This window comes from Ictalurus furcatus, chromosome 6, assembly GCF_023375685.1.
Source record: "Ictalurus furcatus strain D&B chromosome 6, Billie_1.0, whole genome shotgun sequence".
Lineage (NCBI taxonomy): Eukaryota > Metazoa > Chordata > Actinopteri > Siluriformes > Ictaluridae > Ictalurus > Ictalurus furcatus.
The window spans coordinates 15,892,829-15,915,992 of NC_071260.1; the positions used below are offsets into that span (position 1 = coordinate 15,892,829).

A 23,164-nucleotide genomic window follows, 5' to 3' on the forward strand; every position below is an offset into this window, starting at 1 on the left:
CCATATACCTTCGAGTTGCACTTGAACCAGTAGGCTATACTACTGACAGAGTAGTGTCATTTTTTTCTGATATGCTACAGTCTCCAGCAGGGGGCACTATACATTCATTTTGATTTATTGCCATGTCACAGTTTACACAAACATTCTTAAGTTGCAGAGCTGTAACAACAACAACAAAAAACCAGCAAATTAAATAACACGTACATGCAATGGCAAATAAAATACAAAGGTTAAAAAAAAGACCTGTATATTGAACTGTACAGTATAGTATAAGAATTATAATGATAGCAGTGCATAGTGATATAAAGACAACAGTAATATAAATATATGCATAGTAGTATGTTTAAACAGGTGGGTGGGTAAGTAAGAGTAAGCAGTCTACAGTATACACTACAGAACATGGTAATGTGCAATATGTGAAATATGCAGTTAATATTTTGGTCCAGTTGCAAAGTATGGTCATTCAGTAGTCTAACGGCTGTCTCTGAGTCTGTTTTGAACATGTCCCAATACTGCAGTAGTGTGAAAAGCCTGAGGTTTTTCAGTAATCCTCCAGGCCCATCTCAAAATAAGACTGGAGTCACAAGACAGTTTCTATTCACTGAAAAGCCTTTTGGCTTTACTTGGCACCAACTAACTGTATACAACTGAGCTGTAGGAACACACCACAACAAACACACTTTAACTGACACAAGGCATTATTTCAATGGCGTTGCAAAAAAGTTGGCCACCACCCAAAATTCATACATTGCACTGCTCAAGAGTTCATTACGATACATTTACAATACGCCACCTATGGTAGAGTGTGATTTCGGCATGTGAGACATCATGACGCCACATCCGGTTTAGATTCCGCTCTTCCTCGTGCAGGAGGGTGGGGTCGGGCTATCAGGGCTAGCAGCTTTCTCTGATGTAGGACCTGAGCTGTGTGCCTTTGAACACACGATTAATGCATGTAAAAAGATAACATTACGACAGTGGAGAGGATCAAGACAGTGTGTGGTAAGCTTTTGCATAAAAAGACTCATTTTAATCAAGAATTTCGATTATTTTGTGTTTAATTAATGCATCTGTGTGTTTGATCTACATGACATTAAATACTACTCCGAGGTACCAGCTTACTTAGGCGAATATCTGGAAACTTAAATAATAAAAATAAATAACAAAACAATAAGATGTCAGTATGCTGTGATTAGAAGTGGGCCTGAACTGAGTATTTTGTTGTTATGATTGTGTGTTATTGGTGGTGGTAAAGTCTCTACCCAGCTAAACCGGCACCTCATTCAGTCTCCGAAATGGTTTACTGATATTAAAGAGACGAGTGTGTGTTGAAATGTTGAAGAATTGCGGAACTGTTAACTGGGAGACTTTAGAGACAGCTGTTTGTTTAACTAGCGCGTTTCCTGTGTCATGTCTATGGTATGGCATTAATAAATCTACAGTATGTGTTTGTTATTGCGTGGTTAAAGACAGTCTTGACGTGTGCAGCCTGCTTTTGCTCATCTTTGCATGTTAAGAAAATCATTGTTCAGCTCAGTAACCTTTTTCTCTGTCACGCCTTCACTTTCTGAACTTTCTTGAGTTAATATAAGTAAGTTTAATGCGCCTTTGTCCTCTTATCTAATGTAACATCGAAACCGGAAAAAGGTGAACAGGTTGGTCTGCATGCACCTTTTATCAAAAATCTGTTTGATAATGTTGGTCTTTATTGGTCACATATGTATTACAGCAAAGTGAAACTCTTTTCTTCGCATGCCAGCATGTCAGGAAGCTGGGGTCAGAGCCCCTGGAGCAGAGTGGGTTAAGGGCCTTGCTCAAGGGCCCAACAGTGGCAGCTTGGCAGTGCTGGGGCTTGAACCCCAGACCTTCTGCTCAGTAACCCAGAGCCTTAACTGCCAAGCCTGTAAACATTTTACTTCAAGTATTCATGCATTTTAACGTTCTAATCCCTAGAATGACCAAGCTATTTTATGCACATTTCTATCCTTTCCTGTTTTTATCCGCTCGGGAAAGGAACCCCATGTGTTCCTACACCATATCTCCATATTGGGTCTTTTAATGGATTGTTATTTTGGTGTAGATCTAACCTTTTCCCATATGCACTGACTGTTTAACAGTTGTTCTGCATCATCAGTTATTGTGGGAAATGAACCAAGGTCAATTGATGTGCTTCAGTAAACAGCAATAATAGGTTCAGGGCTCAAGTGAAATCATTAACATATGCATTTTTTCCCCCACTCATATACATAAACTCAACCAAGTGTAAATATACAGATTTTGTTCTTTAGTATACATTCTGTATATATTATTTGCTCTTGCATTTCTGGTTCAAGAAATGCTCCTAAAGTTTAATGCACTAATGAATATAAACCTTCACAATTCTTCAAATGATACTCATTTACAACATTTGGCAGACTCCCTAATCCAGAGTGACTTACATTTATCTAATTTTTTTTAAACTGAGCAGTTGAGTGTAAAGGACCTCGCTGAAGGGCCCTGCACGGGCAGATTGGTGGTGCTGTGATTTGAACTTACAACCTTCCGATCAGTAGTCCAATGTCTTAACAAATGAGCTACCACTGCCCTTCTAATTGATATTACATTCTCCATGATTGTTTTATTTCCAATTTGTGTAGCACATAACTGATTTTGGTTATGACATTTAGAAAGTTTAATGTTTACAGAGTCAGGGGGTAGCTCGGAAAACACCTCAATTAGTTAACAGAATGTGCTGATGTAGAGCAGTGTGCACATACACAGTCAAGCACAGATGACACACATTTTCAAACTGACTGATAGATTATGCGAACACGGAAATCGGATTGCGTCACTTAAATGACTGCTTGAACTTTTTATATTCTTATTAATACACAACATGTCTATAGTGACGTTTTAAAGCCGTTTCTGTGTGCCTACGTTGTTAAGAGAGCGTTAGTCTTGAAATGCATTTAAGTATGAAACTTGGCAGACCTCTACATAAAATTATCACCTCAATTGCAAATCAATTTGAAAAAAAAAAAAAAAAAAAAAAAATACAGTTCCCTCCACTAATATTGGCACCTTTGGTAAATATGAGCAAAGAAGGCTGTGATAAATGGTCATTATTATTTAACCTTTTGATCTCTTTATTCAAAAATTCTCACATGCATTGTTCTCATGGTTATCAAACAATTGCAAACAAAATACAATCACAAAATATATATTTGTTAAATATAGGTGTGCAACAATTATTGGCACCCGTTTAATCAATAATTAGTGCTGTCTCCCTTTGCCAAGATAACAGCTCTGAGTCTTCTCCTATAATGCCTGATGAGGTTGTAGAATACATGGCAAGGGATCTGAGACCATTCCTCCATACAGAATCTCTCCAGATCCTTCAAATTTCGAGATCCACGCTGGTGGACTCTCCTCTTCAGTTCACCCCACAGGTTTTCTATGGGTTTCAAGTCAGGGGACTGGGATGGCCATGGCAGGACCTTGATTTTGTGGTCAGTAAACCATTTTTGTGGTGATTTTGATGCATGTTTTGAATCATTGTCCTGCTGGAAGATCCAGCCATGGCCCAATTTAAAGCTTTCTGGCAGAGGCAGTCAGGTTTTCATTTAATATCTGTTGATATTTGATAGTCCATGATGCCATGTATCCTAACAAAATGTCCAGGTTTTCTGGCAGAAAAACAGCCCCAAAACATTAAAGAGCCACCACCATATTTAACCGTGGACATAAGGTACTTTTCCATATGGCTACCTCTTCTGTGTGTGCTAAAACCACCTCTAATTTTACTTTCATCTGACCATAGAACCCGATCCATTTTAAGTTCCAGTAGTGTCTGGCAAAATGAAGACACCTGAGTTTGTTTCTGGATGAGAGTAGTCTTTTTTTTTTTTATTGAAATCCTTCCAAATAACTTATGGTGATATAGGTGACTTCGGATAGTAGTTTTGGAGACTTTCTGGCCCCAAGACGCAACTAACATCTGCAATTTTCCAGCTGTGATTCTTGGAGATTTTTTGGCCACTCGAACCATCCTCTTCACAGTGCCTTGAGACAATATAGACATGCGTCCAATTCTAGGTTAATTCATAACATTTCCAGTTGACTGGAACTTCTTAATTATTGCCCTGATGTTGGAAATGAGCATTTTCAATGCTTGTGCTATTTTCTTATAGCCACTTTCCATTTTATGAAGCTCAACAACCTTTTGCTGAACATCACAGCTATATTCCCTGGTCTTACCCATTGTTATGAATGACTAAGGGAATTTAGCCTGTGTGTTACCTCATATTTATACCCCTGTTCCTAGTTACCAAGGTGTGCTAACAATTATTATTATTTTAATATTAATTGGAATATACTGCAAATATATTTTTTTGGGTGCCAATAATTATGCACACCTATATTTAACAAAGATTTTTTTTTATAAACCTGTGTTGTGTTTGCAATTGTTTGATATCCGTGAGCGCAGAGTATTTTTGTGAAGTTTTTGAACAAACAGTTAAACAACAAAGACAATTTTTCACAGCCTTCTTTGCTCATATTTACCAAGGGTGCCAATATTATTGGAGGGTGCTGTATGACATGAGACAGCTTACATGAAAAGTGAGTTAAGGTTAAGGAACTTGGTGTCATTTAGGGCTGCAACTAACGATTATTTTCACAATCGATGAATCTGCTGATTAAAAAAAATAAATGAAAAATTATCGGGGGCGGGGGGCAAACTTTCAGTACCATTTTTAAAAAATAAATAAAATCTAGTTTAAATTATAAGTATTTATGCATTATTGTAATGGATCGACAAGAAAGCACTGATAATTAAACTACAGTCCTAAATTAATAATAAAATCTTACTTACACTGCATTACATTACGTGCGTTTGTCGTCATGTGCCATTGACTGGGAAGCAGCTTATACTTCTGGTTAGTAAAAACAAACCCGCTAGTGTTCCATTTGAGATGATACTACCCTTCTAAACTTCATTCACTAGATGGTAGAGTGCATAGTATAAGTGAATAGTATGTCATTTGGGATACAACTTTAGTATTCACTCTCCGAAGCATGTAATGAGTAAATATGCCGCATGTCGTGCGCAGACTGATAAATCGGTAAAGAGATTCGTTGACAACGATTAGATTTTTTTATCGATTAATTGTTGCAGCTCTAGTCATATTGTGATGAGTACTCTCATTCACAGCAGCAACATATACATCCTCATGGAAGCTACATGTGGCCTGGCTTTGTTTAACTTGTAGGTGGCGTTTATCTACGCGTGCAGCTGTATCCTGAAAACAAGCACACCCATGTTGGAAGTCCCAGTTGTTTTTAATGACCAAATGCTGACTAGCGTACATGGGAAAACAATCATTTTTTAAATGGAAGGTCTCTTTGATGCTCTTTAGGAACCGGAGATTTGAACTGAGAACTAGATACTTTTCACACATGCTCTAAATCATAGTACAGTGGCAAGAAAAAGTATGTGAACCCTTTTGGAATTTCATGGTTTTCTGAATAAATTTGTAATAAAATGTGATCTGATCTTCATCTAAGTCAAGGGTATTGACAAATATAATGTGCCTAAAATAATAACACAAAATAAATTCTGATCCCTCATGTCTTTATTGAACACACTCATTCAACATTCAAACTGGCAGTGGAAAAAGTAAGTGAACCCTTACAATTAATAACTGGTTGACCCCCCTTGGCATCAATAACCTCAACCAGGAGCTTCCTGTAGCTGTGGATCAGACCAGCACATCATTCAGGAGGTGTTTTAGCCCATTCTTCCTGACAGAACTGCTTTAGCTCTGGCATATTCTTTGGACATCTCATGTGTATGACTCTCTTCAAGTCATTCCATAGCATCTCTGTTGGGTTGAGGTCTGGGCTCTGACTTGGCCACTCCAAAACGCAGACTTTGTTTTTCTGAAGCCATTCTGTTGTGGACTTGCTCTGGTGTTTTGGGTTCAATGACTCCAAATAGCTTTTTTGAGGTTATTAACTCAAGGGTTCACATACTTTTTCCACAAGCACTATGAGGTTTTTTTTGGTTGTTCTCAATAAAGACACGAAAGATCAGAATTTATTTTGTGTTATTATTTTAGACACATTATATTTGTCAATACCCTTGACTTAGATGAAGATCAGATAACATTTTATGTCAAATTTATTCAGAAAACCATGAAATTCCGAAAGGTTCACATACTTTTTCTTGCCACTGTATATCACAAAATAATGAGGTGCAGTTATATTAAAATTGTTTCTTTTTTTTTTATTGCTCAGCTAAACAGATCAGTTGTGTTGGGTGGATTTTCAGAAATGTAATACAATAAGCTTTAATACACAATGTCTTGCTCTTCATTAGTCACTTAGTCAGCTGTCTAACATGAGTGGAACCAGTGGTGTAAACAGTAGTGTTTCCCTGATTCGATTACCCATACCATGTGAGAACTTATGTCATAAAATTGCCGCTGACCCAAAAATTTCCACAACACTTACTTGCATGAAAGATCTTTATGACTGTGAATTGTATTCTATCCCATGACATTCATATAGTTTGACCAGTAGTAACCTCATTTTAGGCATTGTATTCCCCCTGCTTTTTTTTGGATACCAAAATTGATTCTCCAGATCTGATTTACTTCAGTTTAGACGTAAGACTGGCTAGGAAGAGAAACATGAGAAAAGTACTTCCACTACTCTTTATGGTCGAGCGTGACACCCAGCCTCTTACCATTCACTCTGTTTATCTTCTGCTTCCTCTTTCCTTCACAGGTATTTTGTTACATGTCTCAGCATGCAAACTTTTTTCTTTTCTTTTCTGTCTTTCAAAGCGAATGTAAGGTTCTGACTCTTGAAAGAATTAAGAAAAAAAATCACTACTAAAGTTCTCATGAGAATTCTGTTTTTTGTTTGGAAGGGCTTATCCTAAATTCAGGATTATGTTCATTTCCCTCTTCACTCTTGTAAAAATGTAGTCATTTTCTAATCTTAAGGCAATGTTTATAGGCTTATTTGAACTGACAAAATGAAACTGTAAATAAGCTTATTCAGCTCACCTCCTGAGTTTAGTGCAGTGTAATGGAGTCTGTTTGATGGTGTATTTGAAGGTGAGATGGTGAGGTTCTAGGTTAAGAGGGTACTGCATGGGATATGTGAAAGAGGATGAAGCAGAGCCTTAATTCCTGGCCTCATGTGTCACTACTAACTGTGATTCATTGTGGGTGACCATGAATGTGCACTGTTAATTGGATTCAGTGTGTTTGCTTTTCATGAAATGTGAATAATTTAGGGATGTAATGTTGAGAAATTTCCCCATCGGTCAATCAATGTGTGACATCATTGGTAATACCGGGAGGAAAGGTGAGGGGGGGTTTCACCCTTGCTTTTTTCTGAATGTCCATGCAGCCGTGCGCATTTCACTTTTGCTATTGAATTAGCAGCAGTTGCTTGAATGGTGGGTTCGTTAATTTTTTTAATGAAAGACCAACAACTAAACAGTCCAATGACAAACTCTCTTATATTAAACATAGAACTTTTATTAACAAAACGAATAAGACTGGTTTATTAACTCTTATCAGTCAACTCGCCTCACTCATCACGTGATAAATGAAATCTGACTCCTGCTGATCTGTGCTGCGACTCTGACTTATTCGGCTCATGCTGAATTGAGCAGACGCGTTCAGTTTTTAACCCTAGCGTCCGTTCTCTAACTGAATGAAATTATTTTTATTATTATAAAAAGGCAAAACGACAGTGGTGGGCAAGTGATGTAATCGGTGTGCAGCCGAACACTTTGTAACAGCGGTAATGCTGACTATGGCAGTAAGCATAGTATAATTAAAAAATAATGCTTAGTTGCCAGACTATTATTTTTGCTGCAGTATTTAACATCTACATTAGGAAACCCTGAAATGCAGGGGAAAAAAACCAATAGTTACATTTTTACTATTTAAAGATTCAGTACAAAATTTAACATCAGATGCTTAGAATCAGAGTTTATAATTGTACTAAAATAATAGCACCGTGTTATGAAAGGATATTTTGATAGTGATAGTATTGCAGAAAAATGTATTGTGGCATTATTTATCATAATATGGATACCTTTCATATTGCCCAAACTTAAATATCTGAGCTCTGAGTATTGGATGATATGCTAAATTGGTTCAGCACTGACCCATTTTCACATTAATATTTGCAAAATCTTGATTAATTGCACAAAGGCAAGCCATTTAATTGTACAGGTGAATCCTATACCCAGGCTCACTGACAAGTCAGCTGACTCTCAATCAACTAGAAGCATGATGAACTAGAGTAAACCTCCCGTTGCCTTGACAAAGTTAGTTTAAACAGTAAAAGTTTTAAAATGTTATAAGGATAAAATGTAAAATAGTTTGTTCTTATTGAAGAAAGGGTTAATTAATTTTTTTAAAAAAGTTTTAAAAATGTAACAAACAAAAAATGGAGTATGTTTGTGAATACATTTCTAAGGGTGAATGGACAGATGAAGTGAAACATCCTTTTGTTACATACAAGCTTGTGTATGCCTGATTTATTGATTGGTAGATAGATACTATGTGTGGTTGCTATGCAGTTGGTAGAATATGAATGGTAGTCTATGGGAAGAATGAGAGATGCATATACAACAAATAAGCAGGTCAGTATGACCAGTGCCCTGACTTGAGACAGTACATGTGAAACGATATTTCTTTTTTAGGTTTTGTGGCAGGCATGGTAGTTTATAAAAGTTTCTAATATGTAAAGTCTACAATGTTAAAAATATTTATAAATGTTTGAATGTTATAGCATTAAAATGATAAAATGCTGCTATGCTAACCCGGTTGCTAAAATGTTGATATGAAATGTTAGGCATGTAAAAGTTAAAAGGCTAAAGGCTGTGTTAAAGTGTTAAAATGTTTAAAGATTGGATTTTTATTTTTGGGTTTTGTGGCAGTTAGCAGGCATATTGGTATTTATGCATGTGATTGAATAGACATCATTAATTTTGAGGATAAATGGCTGTCTTTATCAAAGTGTGTGTGAGACAGACAGACAGACATACAGACAGACACTGACATTCCAGAACTCTTAACTAACTGGCTATTTGTGTACTATCATTGGGTGAGTTCATTGCACTCAAACAAATATTAAAAACTCAGAACATATTCACCAAGTCACTCAACTCGTGACATGTTTGTGTAATGAGACTTTGCTGATTGATTTGAGGCAAAAATATGTAGATTGTGTGGGAATTGGGTGATTTATGGTGCCAGATTTTACACAGAAGTGAATGGGACTATTGACATGCCCTAGTGCCAAACAAACACTGATAACTTGAAAAATATTTTTTTTAATGATTAAATATTAATTATATATGAATTATTTTAGATAAGGAGAGTAGCTTAACATTTTAAAGTTTGAATGGAGTTTCTTGGTGAAAGTATAAGGATTTTAGGGGCAAAAGTGAATTTGGACTATTTATGCTCTAGGTTAGCGTGGCGTTGACCGCACCCACTCTAGCTGTCCCCTATTAAAATGAATGGGGGAAGAAAGAAGGATGGATAGAAAGAGAAGGACGAGTGTGATCTGTCTGCAATTTGGCATGACCGGTACTGGTGTACTCAGGTTTGATCATGTGAATGTTGGTGGTTATAGCTTGAGAATTGAACGAATTGTGCCCCTTTTAAAAGAACATCCCATTCAAGAGAATTGGAGGGGAAAAGTGATTAAAAAAGCTGGATAAAAGATTACTGGAAGGTCAGATCCCTTCAAAGACCACAAGCAACCTAATTCAGATATGTCATCTGTCAAGCCAAATATAATTAAAAGCAGTAATAATGTCAAGCCAAATGTTATTAAAAGCAGTATTGTATTCTATGCAGTATGTCAAGTCATAGATAAGAGATGATATGTAGGTAATCTTATCAGGTTTGTTATTGGCTGTTCAAATGTATCTTCAGTGGTTTTTAAATTTTTAGTTTGCAAGCATGTGTGGGGTGTAGAGGGTTGTGTTAGAGGGAGGGAAGGATCTTTAACAAATTATACTCTATTGACATGTCAGTATAGGCTGCTTACAGGAGGCTTCCCTGCAAACTTGGAAATGTTTCTGAGTGTAACTTGTGAAGCACTCTGGAAAGAAATGTTTGATTTGGTGATCACAGAGGAAAGGTGGTTAATTTTAGTGCTGTTACATCCTCAATCTGTAAGCCGAGGGTTTGCTTGTAGATATGTAACTAAGCCAGAGTGATTCAGCTTAAATGGTTTAAAAAAAAAAAAGTGAATTTAAATACACTTGAAACATTCCTAAAATCATGTTACCAATAACTATTGAAAATGATCAATACATTAACACTAATGTAAAATATGACTATATGCAAAAATCTGGTAAGAATGGCAACAGTTTCTTAACACGATGCAAGATGCTCACTTACACGCATCAGGGAAATAAATGACTGATACATCCATTGAGACAGTGGAATTTTCAGCCTCTTGGAGATGTGGAAACCATGATTTGTACATCTGATACACAATAAGTCCACAGGCTTGTACGTCGATGTGTTTACACCTCAACTATTTTTCTGACTATAAATGTTTGCTGCTTTTCTCTTTAATCACCTTCCTTGTTGGCCCGTTGATGCATCTCTAGTTTCAGGGCACAGTGACAGAGATACATGTGCTAGTGTGAGTTCTGCTTTGGAGAGTGCATAATCATCTCCTGCACTAGCCATTCCTGCAATATCTCCTAAAAATATATTGTGAAGTTATTTATTGCAGCATCTTCATAATATGTCATCATATTGCCCAGCCCTAAAACATTTTATGAACCTTTTGAATTTACTTAGGTTTCTGAATTCATCATTCTTAAAATGTGGTTTGCTCTTTATTCAAATCATAATGAAAAATGCATTCTGTAGAGACTATGGGGAAAAACATACTGTACAGAAAGCCATAGCATCCTAATTCAGTAATGCATTCCTTAAATGAGCTCACTCTGTCCAGCCCAAGATGGTTAGTATTCAGTAAAGAAAGTCACCAGTGCAAGGTCCTGAGCATTTATTTATTTTGTTATTTTGTTCTGATGTGAACCACTGTGCTTTGTAATAGAGGTGTGTGTGTGGTAAAAATGAGAATCCCAGTGTTTAGCTCTAAAATCGAAACATTGCTTGAAGAAGCTATTATGAAAATCGGGATTATGCTGACTTGCTTAAACTCTTTCTGTGTACACTGTAATTTGATAGCAGCATGTCAGCCATAATTATCAGTGCTAGTCACTAAATTCCCACACAGTTTTCAGCTGTTTGTAACATGGATGCTCCAAATTAAATAATAATTTTCCATGTTCGTATCAGTCCTCAATAGCTGCGTTTACGTGGACAACAATAATCCACTCTTAATCCGATTAAGACCATACTCTAATTAAGAAACTACCATGTAAACAGCAATTTTTACTTACCTTAATCTAATTAAGGTCATAATCGAAGTAAGCAATAATTGAATTAAGACAGGTGGAATACTCCTGTTTTAGTCGCATTATGGACGTGTATTACAGACATCACACACTGCAGTTTTACGTTTTACGGCGAACAAGAGAGTTCGTCCGCGTCCCAAATTGCATACTTGCCTACTATAGGCCTGTAGTGGGGAAAAATACATGCATCTCGGCTACTATATAGACGGTAAGTACGCGATTTGGGACACACCCACGGCTTCAAGCAGTTGTCTATTAGCACATATAGCATGACAAATAATTAACTGCACTTAAAGCGTTCGTAAAAATTGTTTTATAAAAACACCCAAAACCGTATACGGTACCATAATGAAGACGAACTGTATGTCGATACGTGAAATTCTGGAGAGAACGTCGGACGGCGTGGCGCGGTGACGTAATGAAGTGTGCTGTTAATCTAATTATGTTCTAAAACATGTAAAACGGGAACATGACAGGAGTATTCTATAAGCGACTCATGTAAACACCTTAATCACATTATTATCTTACTCAGAGTAAGGTCAATATTTAGATTAATGCTGTCGATGTAAATGTAGTCAATGACTATGTTTACATGGACAGCAATAATCTAATTATTGACATTATTCTGAGTAAGACAATATTGTGATTAAGGTGTTTACATGAGTCGCTTTTAGAATACTCCAGTCATGTTCCCATTTTACATGTTATAGAACATAGTTCGATTAACAGCACGTCATTACGCCACCGCACCACGCCGTCCGACGTCCCTCCAGAATTTCACGTATCGACATATAGTTTGTCTTCGTTATGGTACCGTATACGGTTTTGGGTGTTTTTATTTAATTTTTTATGAACGCTTCAAGTGTAGTTAATTATTTGTCATGCTATACATGCAATTAGACGACTGCTTGAAGCCTTGGGCTGCGTCCCAAACCGCGTACTTACCTTCTATATAGTAAGCCGAGATACATGTATTTCATCTACTACAGGCCTATAGTAGGTAAATACGCGGTTTGGGACACGGCCGTGCTCTCGTTTGCCATAAAACGGTTGAGCACTGCCGTGTGTGATCGTGTCCTGTTGCAAAATGCGGTGAAAACTCTCACACGGTGTTAATAGTGTGATTAAGGTGTTGACATGTCCGTAATACACATCGATAATGCGACTAAAACAGGAGTACTCCACATGTCTTAATTCGATTTGTGTTTACTTCGAGTATGACCTAATTCGGATTAAGGTAATTAAAAATTGCTGTTTTCATGGTAGTTTCTTAATCAGAGTATCGTCTTAATCGGGTTAATATTGGATTATTGTTGTCCATGTAAACGTACTGATTGATTCATCTCTGTAGCCTTATTGGAACTGGATTTGAAACTGGAAAGGTTCTGTAATGTAACTCCTGCATCTATTAGAACTAACATGACTACTTGTCCAAGTTGTACAAAGACCTGACTACGATCTTGGTACTGTGTATTCTTTCCTACTAGTCAGAGGGGATGTGACATCAGGCAAAATGGAATTTTGCCCCTTGATACAGATTAGAAAGAGGATGTTAATGCTGAGGGGCCTTAGCCCAGTTCTGCTGCTGCTTTCTTCATCATTTTGATCAGGAAGTTTCATACAAGCCAGCTAAATGAAGAGAAATCCATCTGGTTCCCTCAGATACTTCCGCTCTGCACAGCTTGTACTGTGCCCTCCAAAAATATCGGCAGCCTTCATGAAAACACGCAAAAATTACTATCGAAAATAAGACATGCATTCAGTAGGAGTTTGAGCTCAAACGTGCAGGGATGTTGTATAGATTTATTTAAAAGGTTTTTGTTTTGCGGGCACTTGTAGAATCTTGGCCCACTCCACCTTCAGAACATTTTATGGTCCTTTATATTTGCACATTTGTGAATATGAACTTCCCTCTTCAATTCAGACCACAGTTTTTCAGTGGGAATCAGTAAGGTCATTGCAAAATTGGTTTTGTTTGTTAAACCATTTTTGTGCTGAATTGGTTCATCCTCTTGTTAAAAGATGCATCTCTGGCCATCTCTGAACCCCCTGTTAGAGGCAAACATGTTTTAGGCTGAAATATCCAGGTACTTAGCAGAATTCGTGATGCCATTCATTTTCACAAAATCTCATGGACCCTAAGCCACAAAACAGCCCCAAAGCATCACTAATCCATCATTTTATTCTACAATGGGGTTTCAGAGGATTTTCCATGAATGCAGTTCCTTTTTTCCCACCATGATGATGTGCATGAGCAAAAAGTTTGATTCTGATCTGACCACAACACAATGCCAATTTTTCTTGTACTGTAAGTACAAGAAATTTTGTAAGATGCTCAGCGGAAGGGATTGCAACAAGAATAAACTATACTGTGCAATTCTAAAACTGTGTTGCGTGCTCTTTTTTTGTTGTTGTTGTTTTGTTTCCTTCTCCATCCTCCTCACTCTGAGGGGGTATAGACTGCTCATGCGTCCAATTCTTGGAAAGTGACTTTTTTGTTATGGCCCTAATTGTGTTTAAGGGGATTTTTAAGGGGATTTCTTATGTATAATGATTATGTATACATCATCTGATTTGTGGAGATCAGCACCAATCGGTCTCTTTTGTGTTGACCTTTTTTTGGGTTTTCCCATGGTAAAGGATGACATCAGGATTTTACAACCTCATATTTGTACCCCAGGAAAACGGGTAAAGGTAAAAACTGAGTGCCTGAGCACTGAGAGAAAATGAAAAACATTTGTTTTTCAAGAATAAGAATTTGTGTGCATTTATTTATTATGTACTTTTCTTTAATGGAAGTCAGACAAACAAAAGGGACAGCAACTGTTTCAAAGATCTTAATAGATCTTTATAGATGCACCTTACCATCTAAACTGGATTCCATTCATGACCATTTTGTTTTTATCAGGTTTAACAGGCATCCTTGGAATGTTTAGTTCATCATTGAGCCAGACTAGGCTTGAGAACAGGGATTGAGCTGGTTTTGGTAAGCTACAATGTCCCTACTCGGCTCACTCCTGTCCATCACTGTAATAATGTCGGGCCCGGAAGACTTGTCTTGATTCACTACCAGCTGGTTTTCCAGCACGTTATATTTTGTTCTGAACAGATCAGTGGATTATGGCTACAGTTTTGATACGATCATATAGAAATACACACATTCATTCACACACCGTCCACTTTATTAGACACATCCATGCCACAATCAAAGTCACAGGAATCACACTTTTTCTTCATTCTAATGTTTGCCATGAATATTAACTGATGCTCTTAACCTGTATCTACATGATTTTTCGTATTGCGCTGCTGCTACGTGATTGGCTGATTTTAGATAACTGCATGAATGTGCAGGTGTTCCTAATAAAGTGCACGGTGATAATTTATAACTTCAGGGCATAGTGAAAAGTGCTTTAATTCTCAGTTTTATCCTGGGAATAAATGTCAGTGCTTCATGCTAAAACCTTTAACATTCATTCAGCTTCAGTAACTGCTTTATCCTGGTCAGGGTCACAGTGGACCATTAGTCTATACTGGGCATGAAGCAGGAATACATGGGATGCCAGTCAAACTTTACACATGTTCTTTTTGTTGTTTTGATGTAAGCAGTCTTTTTGCCCAGTCATTTGAAACCGCATCCTTAACATTTGTGTGTGAATAATACAATTGAGAAATTGGGTTACTTCAAACTGGATAATGTTTGGTGTAATTTACATTCATTCATTGGGAAAGTAATAATAAATGTAAATATTCATTTCCTTCTCTTTTTGATACTGTTACGCATTGCTTTGATTTATGGTTTATGGTATGTAGATGTATTCTTACTTCATAGTCAGTCACCTGATTAGCTGTGTGTGTCCTTGCTTTTATGTCTGCTTAAGCTATTGACGTGTGATTTTCATTGTAGCAAGTGTCACTGCTATCTCTGGGTAGAGAAGAGGGTGTGAGGTTAAACAGGTTATTTTGGCATGTACCTACATTAGAAGGAGGAAGACTGAATAAAGGCCATCACAAAAATAGTGCATATAAAGTTGTGCCTCAGGTTTAATAGGTGGACAATAAGCATGAATGATTTTTTATCCCACCAGACTCTTGAATTCTCACAGAGACTCAGGGGTTTGTGTGTCTATGTGTGTGAGCGAGAGAGAGAGCAAGGGAGAAAGATGAATATCATGCTGCATAGCCTCTGGCAATCTGGGAATCCTAATGAATTCCTTTATCGGGGGGAAGGGCAGCGACATTTATATTTCAGCGGCATATAGCCATAGGGGAAGGTAATGAAGCGCCATATGAAGGTCACAACTTCAACACTGTTGCCCTCTGTTCATTCTTTAATAGAGTGTTCCCTGATAGGGGCAGTCCTATTTTATGCCATTGTCTGCCATTAAAGAGCAAAATTAGCAGTACAGATTTTAATGTCTATTAGGTTTATGTACAAAGTGTAGAGATACTGAGTGTAATTGTAGTATTCTGCTAGTGGGGAGCTGGATCATGGCTCTACCCAGAAATGTTTTTGTTCCTGTAAAATTAGTGCTGACTGTGTGTGAGGAATAGTGAGCATGCACCAAAAATGCCATAGGCAGCAAATTCTGGTGCAGTGTTCCTGCATGCAGCTTCCTAGTAAGGTCCTTCATGACTTCAACACTGCCAAGAACAATAGCTGGAAGGAGTGAATCAGGGTCTTCTTTCCTGGGTAAAGAGCAGCAGTGTAAATAGGCACCGGACACCACATCCTTGAAACCACCAACTCTCTGTTTATCCCTCGAACAGCATGTCAGATCCTCATGGAAAATTTGTTGGGCTGGGTTGAACAAGATTTTTCAGGCTTCAGGCTTTGAGTACTCGTTAGTGTCTTCAAAGAAGTACACTAGTACTCTAAACTCAAAACAATAATAATTTACTTAACCATAATTTAAATGTTTGTTGCTACATTTCAAAATATATTAGTAGGCATTTCAGTGTATTGATGCTGTATACCAGGGGCAGATTTTTTTTTTTTTTTATGATCACACAGAAGTCAATAAGAAAAGAATTGGGGGGAGGGGAGATATTGAGTCAGACAGGACGGTGTATAAGATGAGGTTAAAATAATGTGTACATCATCAATAGCATGTTTACTTTTGGGGATTTGGAAGAAAAAAGCTCACAGTGTAAGAGTCATATCTGTTTCAGTAGCTGTGAAAAAAATGACAGAAGTAAAATAAGGAAGAAAAAAAATGGGTGTTAACCCTGTACATCCGACTTTTTACCTGTCTTCCACGTCTAAGGCTATTTTTTTAAAGCAATATACTTTAAGCAGTTAACTGATTTCTGATATTTTTATATTAGATTGATTATGATTCAGGGATAAAGATTGACACCGTCTTTGATCAATAGGTGTGGTTTTATCATGATTTAGGTCACATGACAGAATTCCTCTAAATTATCTTCCTTTTTTGTAAACATGAGCCTGTTCCTATATAAAAAATGCAATCAGTTCTTTTTATTTTATTTATTTATTTTTTTGGGGGGAGTAATAAATAATTATTGAATGTATTCCTGGAGGTTTTTGTGATGTTTTAATATATGTAACACTGGGCCTCATTTATCAATCTTTTAGTAAAGTTGTGTGTAAAAGTTTGTGTAAGCCAAATCAAACCCAAATTTTCTGCCGGAGTTACAAATGTTTCAGAAATGCGGATTTTCTTCATACTCTCATGTCTAGGTTAATCACCCGTAAAGTGCCAAGTGTGTTCCTGACACAGCTCATTTGCATGTAGTGACAACATTAAAGCACAAAATGAATTGGTAAAGGTTGAAAGTAGAAGTCATGCTGACTTGTGTCTGTGCCAAAAAATATTTAAAGAGCACCTATTATGGTTTGAAACATGCCTAATTTTGTTTTAAAGGTCTCATACAATAGATTTACATGCATCCAAGGTCAAAAACACTTTAATGTGCTTATAATTTAAATAGCAGCATCACCTTTTTTCCCCAGTGTCAAAAACGACTCATTAAATGATCTGTTCTAAAGCATTCATTCTAAACTCCTCCTTTCAGAGAGCACACTCTGCTCTGATTGGTCAGATATCCCAGTCTGTTGTGATTGGTCTACTGCTGTCAGCTTATTTCAAAAAGGAAATGCCCACTACCATAACAAGCATCAACTCGGTGTGTTCGCGAGCAGGCGATGAAGACCAGAGGCGGGGCTTTTTTTTACAAACCTACGTAGGTTAGTGCAGGAAGTAAGTCTGGAATTACTAATGACTCGTTTCAGCTGTTCAGAATCGGCTCCTTATTTTGGAGCCAATAACCCCGTTTATCATGCGCTTTGACTTTTTAAAACTTTGCAGACTTTTTACATTCACAAACAGCTATATAACACACTACATGAAAGGTAATATTTGAAAAAACCATGATAGGTGCACTTTAATAATTTGTCAAATTAAGCACTAAATCTCCCATTGACGGCATTTCTTTTGTCATAATTGATTAGTTTTATTTGTCTTAAGTTATGGATTTTTGTTACACACACACACACACACACACACTCAGGAGCACAAGTTGGATACAAAGTTTTTTTTTTCCAAATGTACAGGCTTTTCATGAATACCACATTTCTTGTGTATATGGTTGTATGAATATGAGCTTGATAAATGAGGCCCAATGTTATTAAAAAATCTCCAGAGAAAAACATTTCACCCATTTAACCAGCAAAGAGTTTAAAATTGAAAGTGTTTTCAGATTGCATACCAGGCTTGTTCTCTAGTCGGTGTTCTCTGCGTTACTGGTGTTACATGGTGTTCGGCCGCACACCGATTACATCACTTGCCCACTGTGGCACCGTCTCCACTGTCGTTTTGCTTTTTTATAATAACAAAAATAATTTAGTTCAGTTAGAAAGCGAACACTACAATGGAAAAACTGGATGTGTCTGCTCAGTTCAGCATGAGCCGAATGATTTCGAGTTGCAGCACAGATCAGATTTCATTTAGCACGAGTGAGGCGAGCTGACTGACAAGACGATGATGGAAGATTTAGTTTCAAAAGTTTTATGTTTAATATAAGCGGGTTTGTCATTGTACTGTTTTGTTGTTGTTTTGTTTTTCATTAAGAATATTAATTAAGCGAATGTAAAATGTGCACAGCTGCACGACCCCCCCCCCCCCACAGTCACGTCTCTCTTGCATACCCTAGTTCACTATTGCATGCTTTTGTTCACTCATAGGAGCAGGTTTTAAACAGCAAAACAAAATGTGTGTGTGTCTCAACAGGTAGAATCCGATCAAGTGTGCGTGGAGTAGCTGAGAAAGGCATTCAGATATGGCAGCCAACAAGGGGAAAAGTCAGAGCTCCTTGGCATTGCACAAGGTCATCATGGTGGGCAGTGGTGGTGTAGGCAAGTCAGCCCTTACACTCCAGTTCATGTATGATGAGGTGAGCAGTTATGTTGAAACACTAAGTCATACTGAATGTTTGGAAATTATATGGTATTTGAGGATCATACACTATATGGCCAGAAGTTTGTGTACAACTGACCATAACACCCATATGTACGTCTTGAACATCCCATTTCAGATTTAGTCCTTCCTTTGCTGTTGTAATAACCTCCACTCTTCTGGGAAGGCTTTCCACTAGGTATTGGAGTGTGGCTGTGGGGATTTGTCCATTCAGTCACAAGAGCATTAGTGAGATCGGGTACTGAGGTCGGATGAGGAGGCCTGGGGCACTGTCGGCATTCCAGTTCATCCCAAAGGAGTTCACAAGGGTTGAGGTCAGGGCTCTGTGCAAGCCGCTAGAGTATTTCCACTCCAACCTTGGCAAACCTCGCTTTGTGTACAGGGGCATTGTCATTCTGAAACATGTTTATGCCCCTTCGATCCAGTGAAGAAATTGTAATGCTATGGCATACAAAGACATTTTAGACAATGTAATGCTTCCAGCTTTATGTCAACAGTTTGATGAACCAAATATGGGCGTGATCAGGTGTCCACATACTTTTGGCCATATTGTGTGTGTAATATATAAATATAATACTTACATGTTGCAGAAATGTTAATCCTTGACCTAAATATCTGTTTTTTGCTCATCAGTTTGTTGAAGATTATGAGCCCACGAAAGCGGACAGTTACCGAAAAAAAGTTGTGCTGGATGGGGAGGAAGTGCAGATCGATATTTTGGATACAGCTGGACAGGAAGACTACGCAGCCATCCGAGACAACTATTTCCGCAGTGGAGAGGGTTTTCTGCTTGTGTTCTCCATAACCGAGCAAGAGTCTTTCACAGCCACAGCAGAGTTCAGGTCAGTATAAACTCACAACAGCACACCCTTGTGATTTGAGAATAATGTAGTCTCTATTTCACTTGAAAGACTTTAAACACTCAGGCTTTTACTTACATTTTTTAGGCCCAAAGCTGTTTGCACAATGAGTTTGGTACACTTGGTCAAATCTGAGATCAGTCCAGGAAACCAGTCAGCAGATATGACATGTAAAATGACACAATTGATCCCTTTTTGAATTCGTCCATTAGAAAACAACCCTGTGATGACACCCTCCATCAAATGAGCCCAGAATCCATCCTGGCTATAGACCTTAGTATTTGGGAATAGTGTGAAAATGCCCTTAGATGGGTTATTGTGTTTGTGTGTGTTTGTGTGTGTACAGGGAACAGATTCTGCGTGTTAAATCCGAGGAGGATAAGATTCCACTGCTGGTGGTGGGGAATAAGTCTGATCTGGAAGACCGCAGGCAGGTGTCTGTGGATGATGCCAGAGGAAAAGCAGAGGAGTGGAGTGTACAGTATGTGGAGACTTCTGCTAAAACACGTGCCAATGTAGATAAGGTTTGTCTGAGTAGTTACATATTGCTCATGTATGTTTTACTCTTACCTGACAGTCTAAGTATATATTAATTAAACCGTTTACTTCCAAAGGTATTTTTTGACCTCATGAGGGAAGTGCGTGCCAAGAAGATGTCAGAAAATAAGGACAAAAATGGCAAAGGAAAGAACAAGAACAACAAGAAGAGCTTCAAGGAACGGTGCTGTTTACTTTGAACTCCACATGCACTTTCCATAAACAAATCTACTTTCTACTCTAAGGAACATTTCAATTTTTCTTTATTACCATAATTAGTGGCAGGTCATCACCGTCAAGGCCTTTCATATTTCCTTTCTTCATGCAAAGTATAATTTTTCAGTGATTGATGACCAGTGGCTACTTTGTGAGGAGAAGAAAAACTGTAGCACTTTAAGACTAACATGGAGGTGATCAACCAGTGCCCAACACTAAGCTTTTTATCTGGTGTAATTTATCTTAATTTCACAGCTTGCTTTTGGCCTCTTCCTAGGAAATTATTATTCTTTTTTTTATTGTTATTATTTTGCAGCCTTATTTGTGGCTATGCATTTCTAGTAATGTTTTGTTTATTCAGAAATGTATATTTTATCCCTCTGCCACTACGGGGTGGAGTCCGTTATGTTTTCGGGTCCTTCCGTCCGTACATCTGTGATACTTGTTAGAAGTATATTTTAAGGGTATTTCAGGTATACAAATTAGTAACAAGAAGTACTAGACTTGTTGGCGGTGGAGGTATCCTCATCTACATTTTTCCTCAGATTAAAGGAAAGTGCCAATTCTTTTACAACACGCAAATGTTTGCATTTCCTGCCCCCAGTTTTGAAAATGTATACCTAAATGACTGTTAGGGAGCATTAATATCTATTTTAAACTTGGTATACACAGATGAGCCTACTGATTTATGGTTGAAAAAAAAAAACAACTAAATCTTGACTTCATTATGTCTGGCAGGCTAGATGACGAAATGGTGTTTATGGTACCAAAATGCAGTGTATTCCTAATGTTTGATTCCTATTCAGTCAAATCTCCAATGATACATTTTGTGGAGGAAAGTACAAGACTATTAAATGCTGTTAGACTCAACAACACTACTTCCTGAGTAAACAGCAGTTATGAAATTTAAGGGCTTGGAATGATGCTGAAATGTTGGTCAGCTTTGGGGCACTAAATAAGCTCAGTTTTGGCATAGGAGAATCTACACTGCCTCCCACTGGTTGACATAAATACTTAAAAAGAGGCATATCACATGGATAGACACTGCTAGGAACTTATTGCCTTGATGATTAAGTTTTATTGAGATATTTTTGTAGAAAGTATGCTGCCTTTTCCACCATCAAACCCCGCTAGGATAAATGTGCCATAAGTACTTGTGCCAATCTAATATAAGTAAAGCAATGACGTCTGACTGAACATTCAATGGCCTTATTTGTGTGGCTTCTTTTATTTAGTATTCTGATACACACATCGAGTGCTACAGGTCCACCAATGATATAGCTGAAATTGATGTTTTATATTATATTAAACGTTCTGGCCTTTCAGAAATGGGATACAATTTTTATGATTGTTTTCCAGTGGATGATAATCAAGATACTTTGAATTATGTTGCCAAATAAACAGTTCTTTGTTGTATTTCTCAGTGTGGTCTTTACACAGTCTGAGCCTCATGCTAATATAAGTTCTCTCTCGTGTTTTCTTTAAAAAGAGATGCATGCAGAAGTTGGTTAGATGGGATTTATTGCACCATCGTGCATATGGATTTTTCTCCACCTATCTGTAACTGTACAAATCTCTCCCAATACAATGACCCAGGACTTCATGCTTAAGGTCATGTACATGTCTACAAGACATTGTATGTTTCTACAAGAGCTAACTTCCTTAGCAACCCATAGCAACGGCATTCCTCTATCCATGAAGTGCCTAAAATTAGTTCACTCACAGAGGGCCTTCAAGGTACAAGCTCTTGACTTGAAAGTACATGGAGGAAAAAACCTACAATAGTTTATATGACTTTTTTAATGAATCTAAAATTCACTTGAATGCTGCTCTTTTGTTAGTATCACGTAGCATGATTTAGCCGATGATTTTTAAGTATAATGATTTCTCCTGGACCTGGTAAACAAACTGAAGATGAATTATAACTGAATAATCAGACTTACAAGTAGCTAATAAAAATATCTCTCAGTTCTGTTGACATAAACTTCTATAAGAACAAGCTGGAGTTGTTTTGCAATAGATGTACTGTCTGAGAGAAACCCACAAACTGCAGCAATGGAACTTCACTAAGCATCATTGGAACTACAACTTGGATTTTTTTTTTGGCCATGCAAACCACTGACGTTTTTAGTACCAAACAAGGTCTAGCAGGCTGTTTTGTGGTTAGTGGTCAAAGGCTTTTGTGAAGACTGAAGGCACCATAAACAGAAGTAATTTTCAATGGCTTAAAACTTATTGAAATCCTGTCATCTAAACTGCAAATATGTTGAATATAAAAATGTTGCACAGAAGAGTTTCCACAGGCTCTCACAGGTTTCTACAGGTTCTCTCCTCTTTGGGGGTCTTCACCATTAATTGTTTGGGTGCCAAAAATTCTGAAACCATTTATTTGCAGAATAAAAATAATTGCACTACTATGCAAATCAAACTTGATCTCTTTACATGCTCAAAATGCCACATCATTGCATGCAATATTCATTTAGTATATTTATTTTTGCTTATTTTCATGAAAGGTACCACTAAATTTGGAGTTTTACTATAATATAATAAGAACTAGTCATAGACACAGTATTGACTTAACATATTTGACATTATCTGCTGAAAAGTATACATAAATGTTTGACGTCTATTTTTGGAAATTCATGCATAGACAA

General features: G+C 37.4%; 1 protein-coding gene across 1 annotated transcript; it reads left to right on the forward strand.

Moving 5' to 3' along the window:
- Positions 1-872: 872 nt before the first annotated feature.
- On the forward strand, positions 873-21,926 carry ralba (v-ral simian leukemia viral oncogene homolog Ba (ras related)). The gene is made up of 5 exons (XM_053626732.1): positions 873-1,002; positions 18,712-18,874; positions 19,531-19,739; positions 20,104-20,281; positions 20,372-21,926. Exons 2-5 carry the CDS (start codon positions 18,761-18,763, stop codon positions 20,492-20,494), a joined length of 624 nt encoding a protein of 207 aa, XP_053482707.1. The 5' UTR covers positions 873-1,002; positions 18,712-18,760; the 3' UTR covers positions 20,495-21,926.
- Positions 21,927-23,164: the final 1,238 nt, after the last annotated feature.